The 16,229-nt window shown below is 38.7% G+C and overlaps 1 protein-coding gene across 19 annotated transcripts in view; it reads left to right on the plus strand.

Moving 5' to 3' along the window:
* Positions 1–16,229, plus strand: part of LOC109072188 (neuron navigator 3) — a 326,013-nt gene that overhangs the window by 292,948 nt on the left and 16,836 nt on the right. For 14 of the 19 annotated variants that reach the window (XR_006154536.1, XM_042722202.1, XM_042722203.1 and 11 more), the window contains 12 exons: positions 1,562–1,682; positions 1,904–2,171; positions 2,812–3,541; positions 4,897–5,331; positions 5,504–5,545; positions 7,819–7,970; positions 8,108–8,296; positions 8,469–8,521; positions 11,090–11,110; positions 11,454–11,477; positions 12,047–12,070; positions 12,278–12,355. Coding sequence is in view for 18 of the 19 variants with exons in the window: in XM_042722202.1 (XP_042578136.1) it covers positions 1,562–1,682; positions 1,904–2,171; positions 2,812–3,541; positions 4,897–5,331; positions 5,504–5,545; positions 7,819–7,970; positions 8,108–8,296; positions 8,469–8,521; positions 11,090–11,110; positions 11,454–11,477; positions 12,047–12,070; positions 12,278–12,355 (2,137 nt within the window). In the remaining variant the exon portion in view is untranslated. The remainder of the gene's footprint in view (positions 1–1,561; positions 1,683–1,903; positions 2,172–2,811; positions 3,542–4,896; positions 5,332–5,503; positions 5,546–7,818; positions 7,971–8,107; positions 8,297–8,468; positions 8,522–11,089; positions 11,111–11,453; positions 11,478–12,046; positions 12,071–12,277; positions 12,356–16,229) is intronic. The other 5 variants (XM_042722196.1, XM_042722198.1, XM_042722200.1 and 2 more) reach the window with 3 other exon arrangements.

Below are 16,229 nucleotides of genomic sequence, written 5' to 3' on the forward strand. Positions count from 1 at the left end.
TTTAAGAAACTGGTCTGTTGTATAATAGATTTTGGCATCTCTAATCTTTAATTTACATCATTATATAACAGTATCAGATCTCAAGCTAAATGTGCCAAGTGCTCCTGGAGTTAAATATGGGAAAAACAAGGATTTTGAAAAATCAATAATGATATTTTTAGAGTGATTGCGCACACACTTGCACCCACCGAGCCTCTTTCTAATGCTGGAATCTTCAGAAACACCCACACGCTGGTGTTAAGAGCCCTGCGGGGTCTCTCACAATTATTATCCAGTCGCTTTCAGCCTCTCAAACTTTTCTTTCCTTCTCGCTCTGTCCTGCATACATTATAAAAGTTGAGCGAATCTTTACTAGCTCGTCAAACATTTCAAGAAGAAGACGAAACACCCTGGACAGGGACGTCTCCTGGGTAGACGTGAATATATTGAATTTTCAATGCCAACACTGTTCTGTTAGCATTACTCAGAATCCTAGAATTGATATGAATAATTGAATTGTAGATACTGACATCAGGAAAGAGGTTTGAATATTTCAGTGGTCTCTTTTTATGTCAGAAGATGTCGGTAAATGCCAGGATGTTTCTCTTTGTCTTGTCTATATGGATTTCGTGGCGGTAAAGCTGTCAATTTAGTCTGTAGAGCCGGGCAGCAAACAGCCACCAGTCATCAGAGATTTGAACACAATATCTCTATGATCAGATCTGAAGACTTCATTAAATATGAGGACATATGCGTGCACACACATGATCAAACACAGTTTGCTTAGCAACACAAGAGAAAGACAGTAGGTGATAAATAACAGCATATGATTTATCTGGTGTAATAGACAGAAAATGAGTTTGCAATTGACTGGGCCAAGTCTGTACAATTCCACTTTGGCAGTAATAATAGCTTCATATGCATTCACACTCAGCTTTCTTTTAGGATTTTCAACTGGGTCAGCAAAGTCGAGGGTGTCAAAGCTACTTTTTAATATCCTTCATTAATTAGACACGGTCTGGTAAATGGAGAGCAATGAGAATGTAAGGACTGGGGAAAAGAGAAATATTGTCAATAGTTAATGAGAATTGAAGGGGCGAAGCTGCAGAGTGGACTAATTAAGCAAATTAATATGAATAAGATGGTGACAGTGAGTCAACAATAGTGGGCTTTGAAATATGAATGAACGTGCATTGCAATCATATTTCTGGTCCTTGTGAATAATGTTTGGAAAGATCTAATCAAAGACAAACCTTGACTTCATAAACTCCATAATACAAAAACAAAAAACCAAAAGAACGAATTCAAAATATAAAAAAAAGAAAACATGCTCATAAATCAGACAAATAATGTCCTAACTGAATTTAAAAATCAGTTAAATTCAAAGGTGCATTAGTGATACATTATTTAAAGCTGAATGATTTGACACAGTCATTAATTTGACACAGTCATGGTTTGTCAATTAATGTGTGTATACCCATCATCTCACCTTAAAAACAATTTCAACTAATAAACATTGCTCTTTTTGTTTCTGCTTATAAACATTATATTTTTTCACACTTTTCTCTTTCTGTCTTTACAGCTGGGATGACAGCAGTTCAGTCAGCAGTGGTTTGAGTGATACTTTAGATAACATCGGCACTGACGATCTGAATCCACCCACGTATTCTGGCATCTCATCTCGCAAGAGCAAAGCAGCACAGGTGTGCATACACTCTAGTCTTCTGTATTTCTTCTCCTCACAGACACTTTTTTATAAATAGCTTTGTATCAGTCTGTCAGTAGGCCGCAGCAGATTGAACAGACTGAGAATTTTGGACATTTTGCTTTGGCTAGTAAGAAAAGTTTGGCCATCTGTCAGCTGGATTGCCAAAGTGAGATTTCTGTGTGTGAGCTATATTCTGTGTGTCTGTGTGATTCACAGTCAAATAAAGACACGCACAGACATACTGAGCAGGATGCTAGCAGCTGGGCTGGTGCTGAGGATTTGAAGAAGGTTGATGAAGAGATGGAGCCAGGGATGGACAAGTGGAAGACTTCATCCCCATCCTCTTCATGTCAGGGTGAGGATGTTGGGCAGAAGACAGGTTTGTCCATGTCTCAAACAGGCTCCTGGAGGAGGGGCATGAGTGCCCAGGTTGGCATCACGCCACCACGGACCAAAGGCACGTCCACCTCCCTCAAAACACCAGGTATCAAACTCTTATACAGTTAGTTGTATGTTGTAAAAAATGAAAAGAAGCAGTAGTTCCTCAGAATGACTGGTTGGCCCTTTAGAAAATCTTTAAAAATGTCAGTTCTCTTAAGAACTTTTAAAATGGAACCCGCAAGTTTCTTCAAGGAAGCCTGAAAGAAAAGGATTCCTTTTAGCTGGTTGCAAAACCAAAGGCTGCACAATTTCAGTGATATCTGTCAGTAGGTATTCCAGAAAATTGCTTACTGTAGCTTCAAAGAGAAGGTGAAATCAAAAGAGTAGATGCTCTTTGGTAACTTTAAGGGACTGTTGAGTGTTCGTTTGTTTGTTTGTTTTTTCTTTATCTCAGCCAACTTTTGCAACTGAACCTCTGTCAAGCTACTTTTTTGGGATACTCAGCAGGAACAAGTAACTTTGGCTGAGAGGAACTTAACTGTGCTATTTGCTGAGTTGCAAAGAAGTGCCATTGGCTAGAACAGCAGTGTTTGGCAGAGTGGCTTTGCATTGTATTGGTGATGATTGATTGGGTTGTGAAAGTATTTGTAAAAAATGTGCAAAAACTAGCCACCCATGGCTAGCAGTATTGAATGATTAAACAGTAGGTACCAGTGCCATAACAAACATATTTGTGCTGACAGGTAAAACAGATGATGCCAAAGCATCTGAGAAAGGCAAGGCCCCATCTAAGAGTCCAAGTATTCAGCGCTCACCATCAGATGCGGGGAAGAGTAGCGGAGATGAAGGGAAGAAGCCACCCTCAGGCATTGGTCGGCCGCCTACCACAAGTTCCTTTGGCTTTAAAAAGATTCCAGGTCCCACTGGAGCCCTCATCACAGCCAGCGGAGCAACTCTGGCAAGTGGTTCTGCTACTTTAGGCAAGGTACCCAAGTCTGCAGGCATCGGGAAGGGCTCAGGAATTGGCAATGGGCGGAAGACCAGTCTTGATGGTGCTCAACACCAGGACGACGCTGTTTTGTTAGGTTGTGGAGGCTCAAAGGTTCCACTCCAGTATCGCTCCCTACCTAGACCAGCAAAGTCATCTAGTGGGGGAAGCAGCGTGGTGGGCCGCAGCGGGCATCGTTCTAGCTCTAGCAGCATTGATTCAAATGTCAGTGGAAAGTCTGCAGGAGGTAGTGGAGGGGTGGTAGGAACCCCAACCAGCACAAAGAGAAGAGACCCTGGGAAAGTAAGCTCAGGACGCTCAAGTCCCATCACCATCAACCAGACGGATAAAGAGAAAGTGGCAGGGTCGGATCAGGAGGGAACAGGGTTGTCTACCTCCCCCAAATCAAGTCCCACATCCACCCAATCTGGACTCAGACAGCCAGGCTCCAAATACCCAGACATTGCATCCCCCACATTCCGCAGGTAACTGACTTTCTTTCTGAATAAAATGACTGGGGTAATAGGAGGACAAGAAAAGTTAGACAAAGATGACAAAGGGCAGACATAAGCAGAGATAAGACTAAAATATGCAAGCAAAGTAGGCGGTTAGCTTGAGACAAATGGACACAGGCAGACATTAAGAAAGAACAGTTGCTTTTTGTGGCTTGGCTCACTCCTGTGATGTCATGACCTCTTGTCCAGAGCAGAGGAAGCTTTCCAGCATGTTTCCTTAGTATGTGAGCTGCCTCGGGCTGCGCTTCACTGATGAATTGGTTCGCCGGTGGGTTTAAGGCTTACCTTGGAGATCTAGAAAATTTATTGATGGGTTACAGAGCTCAATGTTTTAGTCATATCCAAACTGAAATCTTGTCAGCAGCCCACTGAAGCTCTGATAAATAGACCAGGATGTAATCTAAATCGGTGCTTCTTAACTGGTTTTGCTTCAGGACCAGATTTCACTGTGGACAACAAGGGATGACCCAATGCAGTGAGGATAGGACCGAGATAGGCTCAAGCTAATTGATTAACCACGGCATAAGCTAAATAGGAAAAAATTAATTTGAGTTTCTAAATGTGTCTCGAATTTTGAATGGTTTCATGACAGGTTGCGATTTACTGCACAAAACAGAATTGTGGTGAGAACAAACCAAATTGATAAATTTGTATATTTAATGTAGTCTGGCTCAATTTCTTTCTGTCTTTTTTTTTTTGTGTACTGTTGTCTGTGACTCTGCTCTCATATTAGACCTGCAACCCATTTTTGAGAATCTAAATCACACTGCAGCTTTATCTGTTTCTTTATCTTTATCTATTTTATGCAGTCTATCTTAGCACCTCTCTCTCACATCAGAGGGCAGTTGCGCATGAGACCGTGGAGGGTCAGATTGCCACCTTGTGGTTATAGTGTATAAGTGCATATATGGAAACACTCCTCAGGGAGCATGATTTGCCATTCAGATCAGATCAATTCAGAGCTGATTAAAGCAGACGTGTGAGCGTGTTTCCAGAACACTGATCTCTGTATTATTAGGTGTGTCCATTTAAAAACATGTCTGCGTGCTGCACTCCTCTGCTCTGTGAAGCCCAAGTGTATAACTGGATTTGCTTGCATCACCTCAGGCTGTTAACTGTTATTGCTGGAGCCTTACAGAGATAACCATAAGCAGATCCACCACTGATTATGTTGGAGTAAAATCTGGCCAATGAAATTATGCTTGCACCTGACTGAAATTGCATGGTTACATTTACATTCTTTTATGTGTAAACTGTTTGTGAAATCACCTCAATTCAATGTAACAATGTACATGATAAATGTATTGCCTTATCACTTTGCCCAGGTTGTTTGGCAGTAAGGCCAGCAGTAAACCCAGTTCCCCTGGCACCCCTGACTCTGGTAAATGCCCATCGGCACTGGGCAGCCCTCATGGCACACTGGCGCGGCAGGCCAGCCTGGATTCACCCTCCTCAGGAACAGGTAGCCTGGGCAGCATGGGTGGGCAGAGCGGAGGCAGCAGCCCGCTATACGGCAAAACGCCCGACCTGTGTACTGACTCCCCAGCATCTAGTCCGGCGTCAGGCCTCTCTCTGCCCTCTAACGCCCGGCCTTGGCCACCAAACCTCAGCAGTTCATCTGCGGGCAGTAAAGACACACTGAGCTGCCACAGTATGACCAGTTTACACACAAGCTCAGAGTCCATAGACCTGCCGCTCCCACACCACCATGGGCCAAAAGTCACCCGCACAGGCAGTGTCAAGTCCACCCTCTCTGAGGGGTAAGTGGAGTATATCCAGCAAATAGTATTCGTTGAGTGATAAAAGGCTTATTACATGATATGTTAATGAAGTAATGGAGTATTAAAATCTATTAGTCGTGATTTTATCTGAGCTATTTAAATCTGCCTGTTTGTCATAGATAACACTCTTATTTTTCTTCTGTTTTAACAGCATGCCTCTTGACAGAAACACTCTCCCCAAAAAGGGATTAAGGTACTAATGTAACCACTATCCATCTAATTGTCCTCATAAGTATGTTTTTATGTTCTCAACTCAAGTAACTAGCATTAAAATTGTCACTACATGTGCCAATCTATGTATCAGTGGCGTTTGTTATAATACTAAGTTAGTGATTTGAACAAACCCCTAACCCTTAATACTAAACTTGCTTGACACCTCAACGTATCACAACGTATCTCAAATCATGAGGCTTTTTGAGGAGACTTGTGTGATTACTTTTTAAAGTGAATAAACCTACATTTTTCACCTGGTGAATGGTAAAATGGGTCAAAAGAAATTAATAATTTTATTGAGCAGGGACGCATTAAATTAATCAAAAGCTGTGTTGGGGTAATGCAAGTTACATAATCAGATTACTTTTTTAAGTAACTAGTAAAGTAACGCATTACTTTTTAATTTAGAAGGAAATATAAGGTTGCTTTTTCAAATAGCCTAACTCCAGTTACTTTTTCCCCATGTATTGACTGACTACTCTTGTGTTGCCATGTTGAGAAAAATGCAAAAGCCTTGTGTGCACTGTGTGAACGTGATGCTTACTGTAGTTCCAGACTAAATATGAACAAAAACAGATTCAGTATTCCTCAAAATGAATAAAAACAGTCAAATGCAAACTCAGAATATTATACAAACCTGCAATAACTAAATATGTTAAATAAGACAAATATCATTTATGTATTTAATCCCATTTCATTAACCAATGTCTTTGCTACTGACCTTCGATGATCCAATTCAACCATGCTAAGCAAAAATTACACATTTGTGTTTCATTTTTGTTATATCTGAATAGTGTTGAACTTTCTTCTTCTGCGTCATATTCTTCATGCAATTTGTTTGAGCTGCACCCTCTGCTGTACAGACAAGAATTTACATTTCCTTCAGCCTGAGGCTCATTCATTTCACTTTTGTTGTGAAAGGGCTTTTACACATTTGTAAAAGAAGAACTTCATATTAAAAACAACAAGTAAGCCCAGCCCAGATTTAAAAAGTAATGCAAAAGTAACATAACACAGTACTTTCCATAAAAAGTAACTAAGTAATGTAATTAGCTACTTTTTTAGGGAGAAACACAATTTTGTAGCAGTACTTTTAAAAGTAACTTTCCCCAACACTGATCAGAAGTCACAGTAAAGACATTTAAAGTGTCACAAATGATTTCTGTTTCAAAATAATTGCTGCTATTTTAATCATTAAACAAAGTATCCTTAAAAAATGTTTTGCCATCACAGGAATAAATTACATTTGAAAATATTTCAAAATAAATTTAAACATTTATTTAGAACAGTTAATAGTTGCTGAAAATGTACAATTAAAATTTTAATAATATTTTTGAATATTGCTGTTTATTGCTGTGTATACTGTGTTAATGCAGAAAGAGTCTTTAAATTAAATTTTTAATTAAAAATTCTTACTGATCTCAAACTTTTGAATGGTTATGTACATAGAAGGCAGGACCTGAGTCATATCTATTGTCTATCAAGAGACTTAGGGGTGGGCTCTTTACAACCACTTAGAACACCTTAGCAACTGCATAGCATTTTTCTGACAATGAACCACAAAGCTGGCAGTATTGGCAAAATGTTTTGCATACTGTATCCACAGTGACCAGTCTTCCATTTATTAACACTTTTAGCAAGAGACAACCACAGAAACCACAGCAGGAAAATATCACAATGCTCTTAAGAAGCAAATTAATATTCACAGAGATAAGCACAGCATTTAAATAAAGTTAGACTATTGTGTTCAAACTGCTATAAAAGAGACATGCAATCATGATAAATGATAAGCTGCCTAAATGCTGCATGCATGTGACCTTCTATTTGCAGTTAAATTGCAAAGCGATCAAATCAGTTATAGTCTGTTAGGTCACAATATGGTATTTTAATACTAAAGGATCAGGTCAGCAGTGATGTGCACACTGAAGATAGTCCAGCCAGGAAGATCACATGTGATCTCTATTAGTTTTATGGAAACTGTCTTTCAAGCATGCTGATAAGACTGCCCACTGCCTAAAGCTATAACTGCAGAACAATGGATGTGAGACTGTGTGGGCTGTTATTATCATCAAGCTTTATTGCATAAATCATTTTAACACCCTATTACAGCCAGATATTTAGTGCATTCAGTTTTATAGACACAATATTTGGAACAGAATTTATTTTCCAAAAAACTATTTGAAAAAGCATTGCATTTTGGGAAAATATTATTACCTCACAGAATGGCTAAAATAGTCTGTTTGCACCCACTAAGTACCCTCCGTCCTCCAGACAGACGTCACATGAGGAAGGAAAGGAATGGTTGCGTTCTCACTCCACTGGAGGACTGCAGGACACAGGAAGTCCACTTTCACCACCGGGCACAACCAGCACCAACACTGGCAAATACCACTACTCAAACCTGCGTATGTTAACATATATAATAGCTGATTTATGATTTTCAGTGGTAGAACCTCCCAAAAATCTTGATTTCTCATTATACCATGGAAATATATTATAAAATGAATGATATTTTTGTGTCATCCTGATATTTGTGTTTCAGTGAGCCCCACCAATATGTCGCAATATAATCTTCCAAGCACCAGTATGAGCCGCTCCAACAGTATTCCAGCGCAGGACTCATTTGAGCTGTACGGGGAGGGACACACTTTGGGGGGCAGTGCCACCTCACTGGAGGAACGACCCCGTGGGATGAGCCGGTCCGGCTCCTTCCGGGACAGCACAGATGAAGGTTAGCATTGCAGTTACTTTACTTAATAAGAGTTTATTTATTTATTTATTTATTTATTTACATCTTTACATCGATAACTTTTCTATTTATACAGATGTCTGTTAGAAAACAGTCAGTTGTAGCTGTTAAAAAATATACTTTTTTACACTCTTGTGTTCTGTTCTGTCTGCAGTTCATGGTTCTTCTCTGTCTTTGGTATCGAGCACATCCTCTTTGTATTCTGCGGTGAGTGACATTATAGTGTTCTTCCGAAAGGTTGTAATAAACAGACTGACTAAACAGTCAAATTTAAATTTAGCAAGAGAATTAGCAAATATTGGATGTAGCTTTCTTTGGGATTTTTTACATTTGTGAATGCGCATGTTTCTTGATTTAAAAGTTGTACACATAAATAACATATTTTATGACAATGTATTTATTGTATATAATGTATTTATTTTCCATCAGTTATGCCTTTAGCCCTGTTGTTCTCTATAATGATAAAGACTCTTTTTTAAGTGTACTGTTTGAGTACAATTGTGTATTTTAACTCATTTGTGTTTACATTTTGCCTTTCATTTTTTAAATATATGATATGTATGTATCTATTTATCTTTTTCATTTTATAATTGTTTCCTTTCCAAATATAATAGATACACTTTACATTCCATGCTTGAATCATGCAATCTATATTAAAAATCATCTCGGGGTATGCATGTAACCATGGTTCCCAGAGAGGGAACGAGACGCTGTGCCCCCTAGGGGGCTCATTGGGGAATGCAGCCTGCATGACCGGTGTCTGAAGCATGTGTGAAACAACTCCAATCTATTGGTCCACCTGGCCCATGACGTCAGAGTGCCCGGAAGTATAAAAGGGCACCTGCTGAATAAGTCATCCACTGCAGGCAGGCCAATGGCATGGCGAGGGGGAACAGCATGGAGTTCCCTAGAAGGGGAACGTCCTGGGTTACGCATGTCCTAAAGGTCTTATGAAGGCTTGTAGACCAGAATAACCATACACAGCTAGCCTAGATAGCCAGGCAAAACATTCCTGCAAAATTGCCCAGACCACAGAGAGTGGGCTATCTACTTGCAACCCTAGCAGGAGAGATAGCACTGTCTAGGCAAGGGCTCAATGAGACCGCTACTTAAAACCCCATTGAGCTATCACATAGCTATCTGAGGATAGCTAGGCTCTAGGAAAGGGGATCAATCCAGGAGAGGGCTCACTGCAACTGCCAGTAAGACACAGCTAGCCTCAGATAGCTGTATTAAGTAAGCCCATTCTGCCATTACAATGGCTGTAATATAACCACCCTCAGATGGCTATGCTAAGGAGGCCCCCAATCAGTGTCAGTCCCACGATAGGCTAATGAAGCACCATGTCATTGACCTGGTGCTCACAAGAGGGAGATCCGGGCCATCAGTAATTGATTTGCTAAAAGTACACACATAAACATCTAGAGAGCCGGACACAGCTATCCTCAAGTAGCAATTCAGATAAGATAAGATAAGGCTGAATATAATGTTGAAGACAAGACAAAGACTTACTTAAGAGAGCTTGTGCCTAGGGGAACCCAAGCCAGGCTAGAACATAGCTGCCCTCAGACTGCCATATTCCAGATCAAAGTAAGCTTGAGCTGGAGCATAACCATACGCAGACAGCTACACTCTGAGCAGGGACTGCTCACATAAAACCCTGAAGAGGGGGAGCAGTGTACTCAGCCCAAACTCACTAAGCGGGATTCAGAGAGACTGGCCACTTAAAAATACCCAGAGGCCTCGGGTGACAATCACCGCGAGCTGGGATAAACTGTGCCACAGCAATGGTGAACCAGGCAGCGAAACACAAATGTTTTGTCCCGCAACCCTTGGGAATAGGAACAAACAGGAGCGGAGCCTAGACATTGTGGCTCATCACAATGAGCGCGTAACTCTGAACGTGTGTGCTTTTCACCAAGACAAACGCGAAAGCAGAATATGCCCACAAATGTTAGAATCCAAACACAGAGGCATAGATCGTGTGTCCTAAGCTGCGAATCCTGCAATCCAAGACCTCACCGTGCCTCGGCAGCAGTTGGACCCAAACCGCCAGATGCAAACACCTGTCACTCATCACTCAAGAAGAGGTACAAACGCGAACAGAGCTTCTCATTGGAGACGCAATGAACGCTTTCAGAGCCCTCGAGCACTGAACGCGCAAGCTCCTGACCAAGACACATGACACATAGATGATGTGTGTCCTTAAGTGTCAGAAACCTTGGGCATGGAGGCACACACTCTCCACAACACTCACCCGCCCTGGCCTATCACACAAACAGACGGCTCCTGAAGACAGCAAAGATGAGCAAAAATAAAGTATTCAGCAGGTGCCCTTTTATACTTTGACGTTGTAGGCCAGGTGGACCAATAGATTGGCATTGTTTCACATGTGTTTCAAACACCGAACATGCAGGCTGCATTCCCCAATGTGCCCCCTAGGGGGCGCAGCATAGAGTTTCCTAGAAAGGGAACATTTCGTTCATAGCAGATTCTTCAATATTAACTGCTAGTCTCTAAATAACAGTAACATCATACATTCTGTTTCCATTTGCCTGAGCTTGAAAAACTAATAACTTTAAAGATTAATTTCTTTAAAAAGTCATCCATTTGAATACTTACAGTATACTTACAGTACAACATCTACTTTTCATCAAGGCTATGAATGAAGAATAATGAGGAGGTTTAGAGAGGTAGTTTACCCACCTCAGAAGCTCATGGTGGCTCAGCATTGCGTCTTTGCCACTATTTGAACACACATTTTCTCACTTTCAGGTGCTGGCATTTTTAGACAAGGTAATAATTCATCATGCAGAAAGCAGTTTGTATTTACCTTCACATTTTAATTACATTGCAAACCCTAACAGTCTAACATTTGGCTTCAAATCAGCTGCTACTAACAGACAACCAAAAATCTGATCCAAATGGCAAAATTCTGATCATTGTTTATTTTGTATGGCTTTGTGACTTGCTGTTTGCAAAGAGTTGGTGTGGATTTTGGCTTCTTAATTCTTCCTTCTTATTGGATCTATTAGGAGACTGATTTTGAGGTTATGTGTGCAAAAAAAAAGCTGTTGGGAAATTCTTAATATTGTATTTGGATAAATTTGTGTCCTTTAACTGTTGTTTTCTTCCACAGACGGAGGAGAAGGCCCACTCTGAGGTAAGAATATCTTGTTTCCTACTTATATTTGTGATTATGGTAGAATCAAATATGTAAAAGCAATAAAAGGTCAAACAGTGATACACTTTCACAAAGTCCAACATCAGGTGGTTGGCTGAATCGGACAAAGAAACCAATGCATTTAACAAGTGTTTTCAAAATTTAAAATTAAACCTATGTTGCAGTATTTCATGAGATAATCTTTATGGAATCGATATCTATAATTCACTTTCTCACTGGCACACATACAGTCAAGGACGAACAACTTTAACACACACATCCATAATTTCCCAGGTTCACTTTGATTTGGACTCCTGTTCATTTGTTCACTGATTTTCCTTTTATTTAACTCCTTTTGTGGTTGTGTGCCATTGCAGTTCTCTCTCCTGCTAACATTTTTGTCCAAGGCAGCAGACTTTTGTATATGCTGTGTCATGTAATGTTTCACATGTAACGGCTAACATTTCCCTAGATGTGCTAAAAACTAAAGTATTCCTGTTTCATGGTTAAACCTGCATTTTTTATGAACATGCAACATAGAGTTAATTGTACTTTTCTTTTCTCAATCAGGCCAAACAGTCCAAAATACAACGGTAATTTCTCATTTTACATACACTCTTTCTAGTATAATACAAGAGAAAGCACTGGAAAGTATTTCAGAGTGCTTACCAGAGGCCGCTGATTGATATCTAGGTTCTTTTGTTACTGTTAAGCAGAGACAATGAAAGAAGTTTATTCTCCATTATTTCAGTACGCAGCTCATAGAGGTTTGTAATGAGAAACCACTTCTTTTCCTACAGCAAATCAGAAAACTGCGGAGAGAGCTGGATGCTTCTCAGGAGAAAGTGGCGACCCTGACCTCTCAGCTGGCAGCCAACGTGAGTGTGATGCAAAAAAAAAAAAAAAAAAAAAAAAAAAAAATTATCTCCTCTAGTATTTTAAATTTAAACACATAATATGTGCCTGTGCTGCACTAAAATTCTGTGTAAATAATAATGCTTATTTTGAAAATAATAGATAAAAATGCAATATAAAATATAATATAATATAATACTAAAGATTAGAGCAGAAAAATCCTTGATTTTAAATGCACAGCATTTTTTACTTTTAAATATAAACTGTTCACAGTCACAGTTGAATTGTCATAATCTGAGTTGCGCACTGAATGCAGCTCAAAATCCCAGACGTTTAATTTTTGACTGTGGTATTCTGAGAAGTCTTACTTTGTGTCCCTACATTGTCAAACTAAGACATTGTGTTTCACAGCGTCACATTAGATTTCTGTGTGAAGGCACCACAGGAAGAGAGCAAAGTTTGGACCGAGCTGAGCTCTATTCATTTTGCTGTCTCTGGAGTGATGAAGGCAGGTGTGATGAAGGGCTTTGCTCTCTGACAGTTTAGTGAGAAGTGTGACAGAGCATGAGACAGTTGCTGTCTCTCCACTCGACCTGCTCTGTGATTTGTGTTTGACAGGAATCGTGTATGGGAGAACGGCTCCAAACTACATCTATTCAAGTTGTACAATAGTTGAGTGGATTGAAATGTCTGCTCCCCAGCTGGATGTTTTTGAAATTCTCAGTGTCAGAACAACTTTTGAAAGTTGGTGTTCATTGTTCAGGGATTCAGAAGAGATTCTTTCTTTCTCAATCCTGATGCTCCACGGCAAGATGGTGTATTATAAAATTATGAATTAACAACACAGAAACATATCACATGAAGATGAAATGTTGTTACATTTGGACCCAAAAATGATTTAAACACTCAACAAAGTTGCCTGATTGACATTCCATTAAATATCAAACCAATACCAAACCTTTTATAAAAAATTTTTTTAAACAAAACACTTGACACCTGTGTGAACTTGAGAGAATCTTCCATTTAAAATCAGCTACAAATTACAATCAAAAGGTACAAAATTTGCTTTAAAGAGTAGGATAAGTATCCAAGATTGGATATGAACCTTCAAGTTTCTCTATTTCTTCCATTCACAACTTTGAAAAGTTTGGAAGATTGTAGACAGGCGAGAGTTTGTTTAGAGGGATTCATGTGCCAGGCACCTTTGTGTACGGTTTCTGCTTGTTTCAGGTGTGCATGACTGGGCTGAGAGACTCAGTGTGGACAGATAGTTGAAGGAATATAAATGGATGGACAAACAGGTCAGGTCAGGGCAGGGCATGTCGTAAAAGTGTGTTTATAGAGGCGCTCTCCCATTAGAGTCACTCAAGCATTTGGCATTGTGCCTCTCAGTGTTCGCTTGGCTTCACTTCCTGGCAGGCATTTTAAATAGTATGTACCAAGAACCTTTTCAATACAGCTCTGCTTACTGCTGAAGATATAATTCAACACAGTGATGTTTACTTTAAAATATTAGAATTTAAATTTATAACTGTTTGTAGCTTTCATTTTAATTGTTTAATTGTCATTTGGTTATTGTGTAATTTTTGTAGTAAAGTAATAGATCTAACAAGAAATAATCAAGAGAAGGACAAAATATGTTCAAACATGCATTTACCATTTTTATTTTATTTTATTTAACTTTTATTGCTAGTTTTACACCAGCTTTGACTATTATATGTATTGTTAACAAAGTAAAAAAAAAAAACATTTGACTATTGTATGCATTGTTAACAAAGTCTGTTTTGTTTTGTTTTGCTTTGCTTTTTTGTGTTTTATTTTGTTTTGTTTTTGTTTATTTCGTTTTTTTGTTTTGTGTTGTTTTATTTTTTTTGTGTGTGTGTTTTCTTTTGACTTTGAGTCAAAGTTCAGATGATAAACTGGGTCATTTCTATTGCCAAAATATGTTTTTGATGTATTAAATCTTAGATTGTTACATTTCTTTGTGTGAATATTCGTATATTCTCCTTAGCGTTCACTGACATCAGAAGTCTTTTCAGAATAGCTTATCTTAGAGACGTCTCCTCCATCAAAGCCCTGGGGCCTTATGTTCAGACAAGCCTTAGACATTGTGGATCCTTTGAACTCCATCGCAGTAGCTTAAACCTGAAACATGCTTCAATGCCCTTGGCGACTGTTGAGTAGTTCACAGCACTATTCAGCTTGCCGGTGCAGTATAGATCAGAATTACCCAGGAGAAACTCTCTGTAGGCTCAGACTAGGTGGATACAAAGATATATAATACTTTTTCGTGCTCAGATGCCCAGAGTGTGCTTTAAGTTTTTATACACGGAAGGATAAACCTAATAGACCTGTGAATCTATAATGCAGGTCTCACCGTGCACTTGTTTTACACCCACTGCATTCACACTTCTGGCGTCATCAGTTTGTATAGCTGAAAGGAAAGCAGGCAATGTGAGTTGATTGCTATGTTTGGAATGGAACACAGTGCCATGAAAAGGTTTTTGCCCCCTTCCATTATTTATTATTATTTTATTTTTTTTGCATATTTGTCACACTTAAAAGATTCAGATCATCAAACAAATTTTTTATATTACAGAAAGATAATGCAAGTAAATTCAAAATGCAGTTTTTAAATGATGATTTCATTTAAGGGAAAAAAGCTATCCAAATCTACCTGGCCCTACGTGAAAAATTAATTGCCCCTCCTGTTAAATCATGAAAGAACTGTGATTAACCACATTATTTTAGAAAGCTGAGTTAAATTTCACTAGCCACACCCAGGCCTGATTACTGCCAGACCTGTTGAATCGAGAAAACCCTTAAAAAGAATTTGTCTAACAAAGTGAAGCATGCTTAAAGAGCAATACATCATGCCGCGATCTAAAGAAATTCAAGAACAGATGAGAAACAAAACAGTTGACATGTATCAGTCTGGAAAGGGTTTTAAAGCCATTTCTAAGGCTTTGGGACTCCAGCGAACCACAGTCAGAGCCATATTCACAAATGGAGAAAAACTTGGAACAGTGGTGAACCTTCCCAGGAGTGGATGGCCTACCAGAATTACTCAAAGAGCACAACAAGGACTCATTCAGAAGATCGCAAACGCTTAATATCATTTCACACAGCCAAAGGCAGCACTACAATTTATTAGAACTATTTTTCAATTAATAAAAACCACAGCACCATTCAAAAACTGAAAGTTTTTTTTTTTTTTTCCCTTAATAAATAAAATCGTTATTTAAAAATGCATTTTGTATTTACTTGGGTTATCTTTGTGTAAAATAAAAATTTGTGACAAAATTTATGTCAGTTAAGTGACAAAGATGCAAAAAAAATAAAAATAAATAAATAAATAAAACCTGGAAGGGGGCAAACCCATTTTCACAACACTGTACAAGAATGCTGCTTAGTATGAACTGTATTCTGCATACTATTTAAAAAATATGTAATGTTGGAAACAGAATGCATTATATGGTGATTAATATTTTAAACTGCAGAAGGCAATGTATGTCATTTAAATTAGCATGTCTTGACAATTTTAACCTTTTTGAGTAGAAAAGTCTTAATTAACTGAAATGTAGAAAAATTACTTCTAGTTTAAACGTCATGCTTAAAATGAAATGTCAAGTCAAAATCTTTCAAAATCTTAAAGGTTTAGTATCAGTGAGATATTAGAATGAATGCTTTAAAGTGTTAATTAAAACAAGGATGTATTACATTTAAATGTATAATGTTACAAAAGATTTAAATAAATGCTGTTGTTTTGAACTTTCTATGCATCAAAGAATCCTTGAGAAAATAATAATAATAGCAATAACAGCTTCCACACAAAATATTATGCTGCACAACTGTTTGCAACATTGGCTTGAACCTACAGTAGTTGCAAGTTTCATT

Source organism: Cyprinus carpio, chromosome B4 (assembly GCF_018340385.1).
Source record: "Cyprinus carpio isolate SPL01 chromosome B4, ASM1834038v1, whole genome shotgun sequence".
Lineage (NCBI taxonomy): Eukaryota > Metazoa > Chordata > Actinopteri > Cypriniformes > Cyprinidae > Cyprinus > Cyprinus carpio.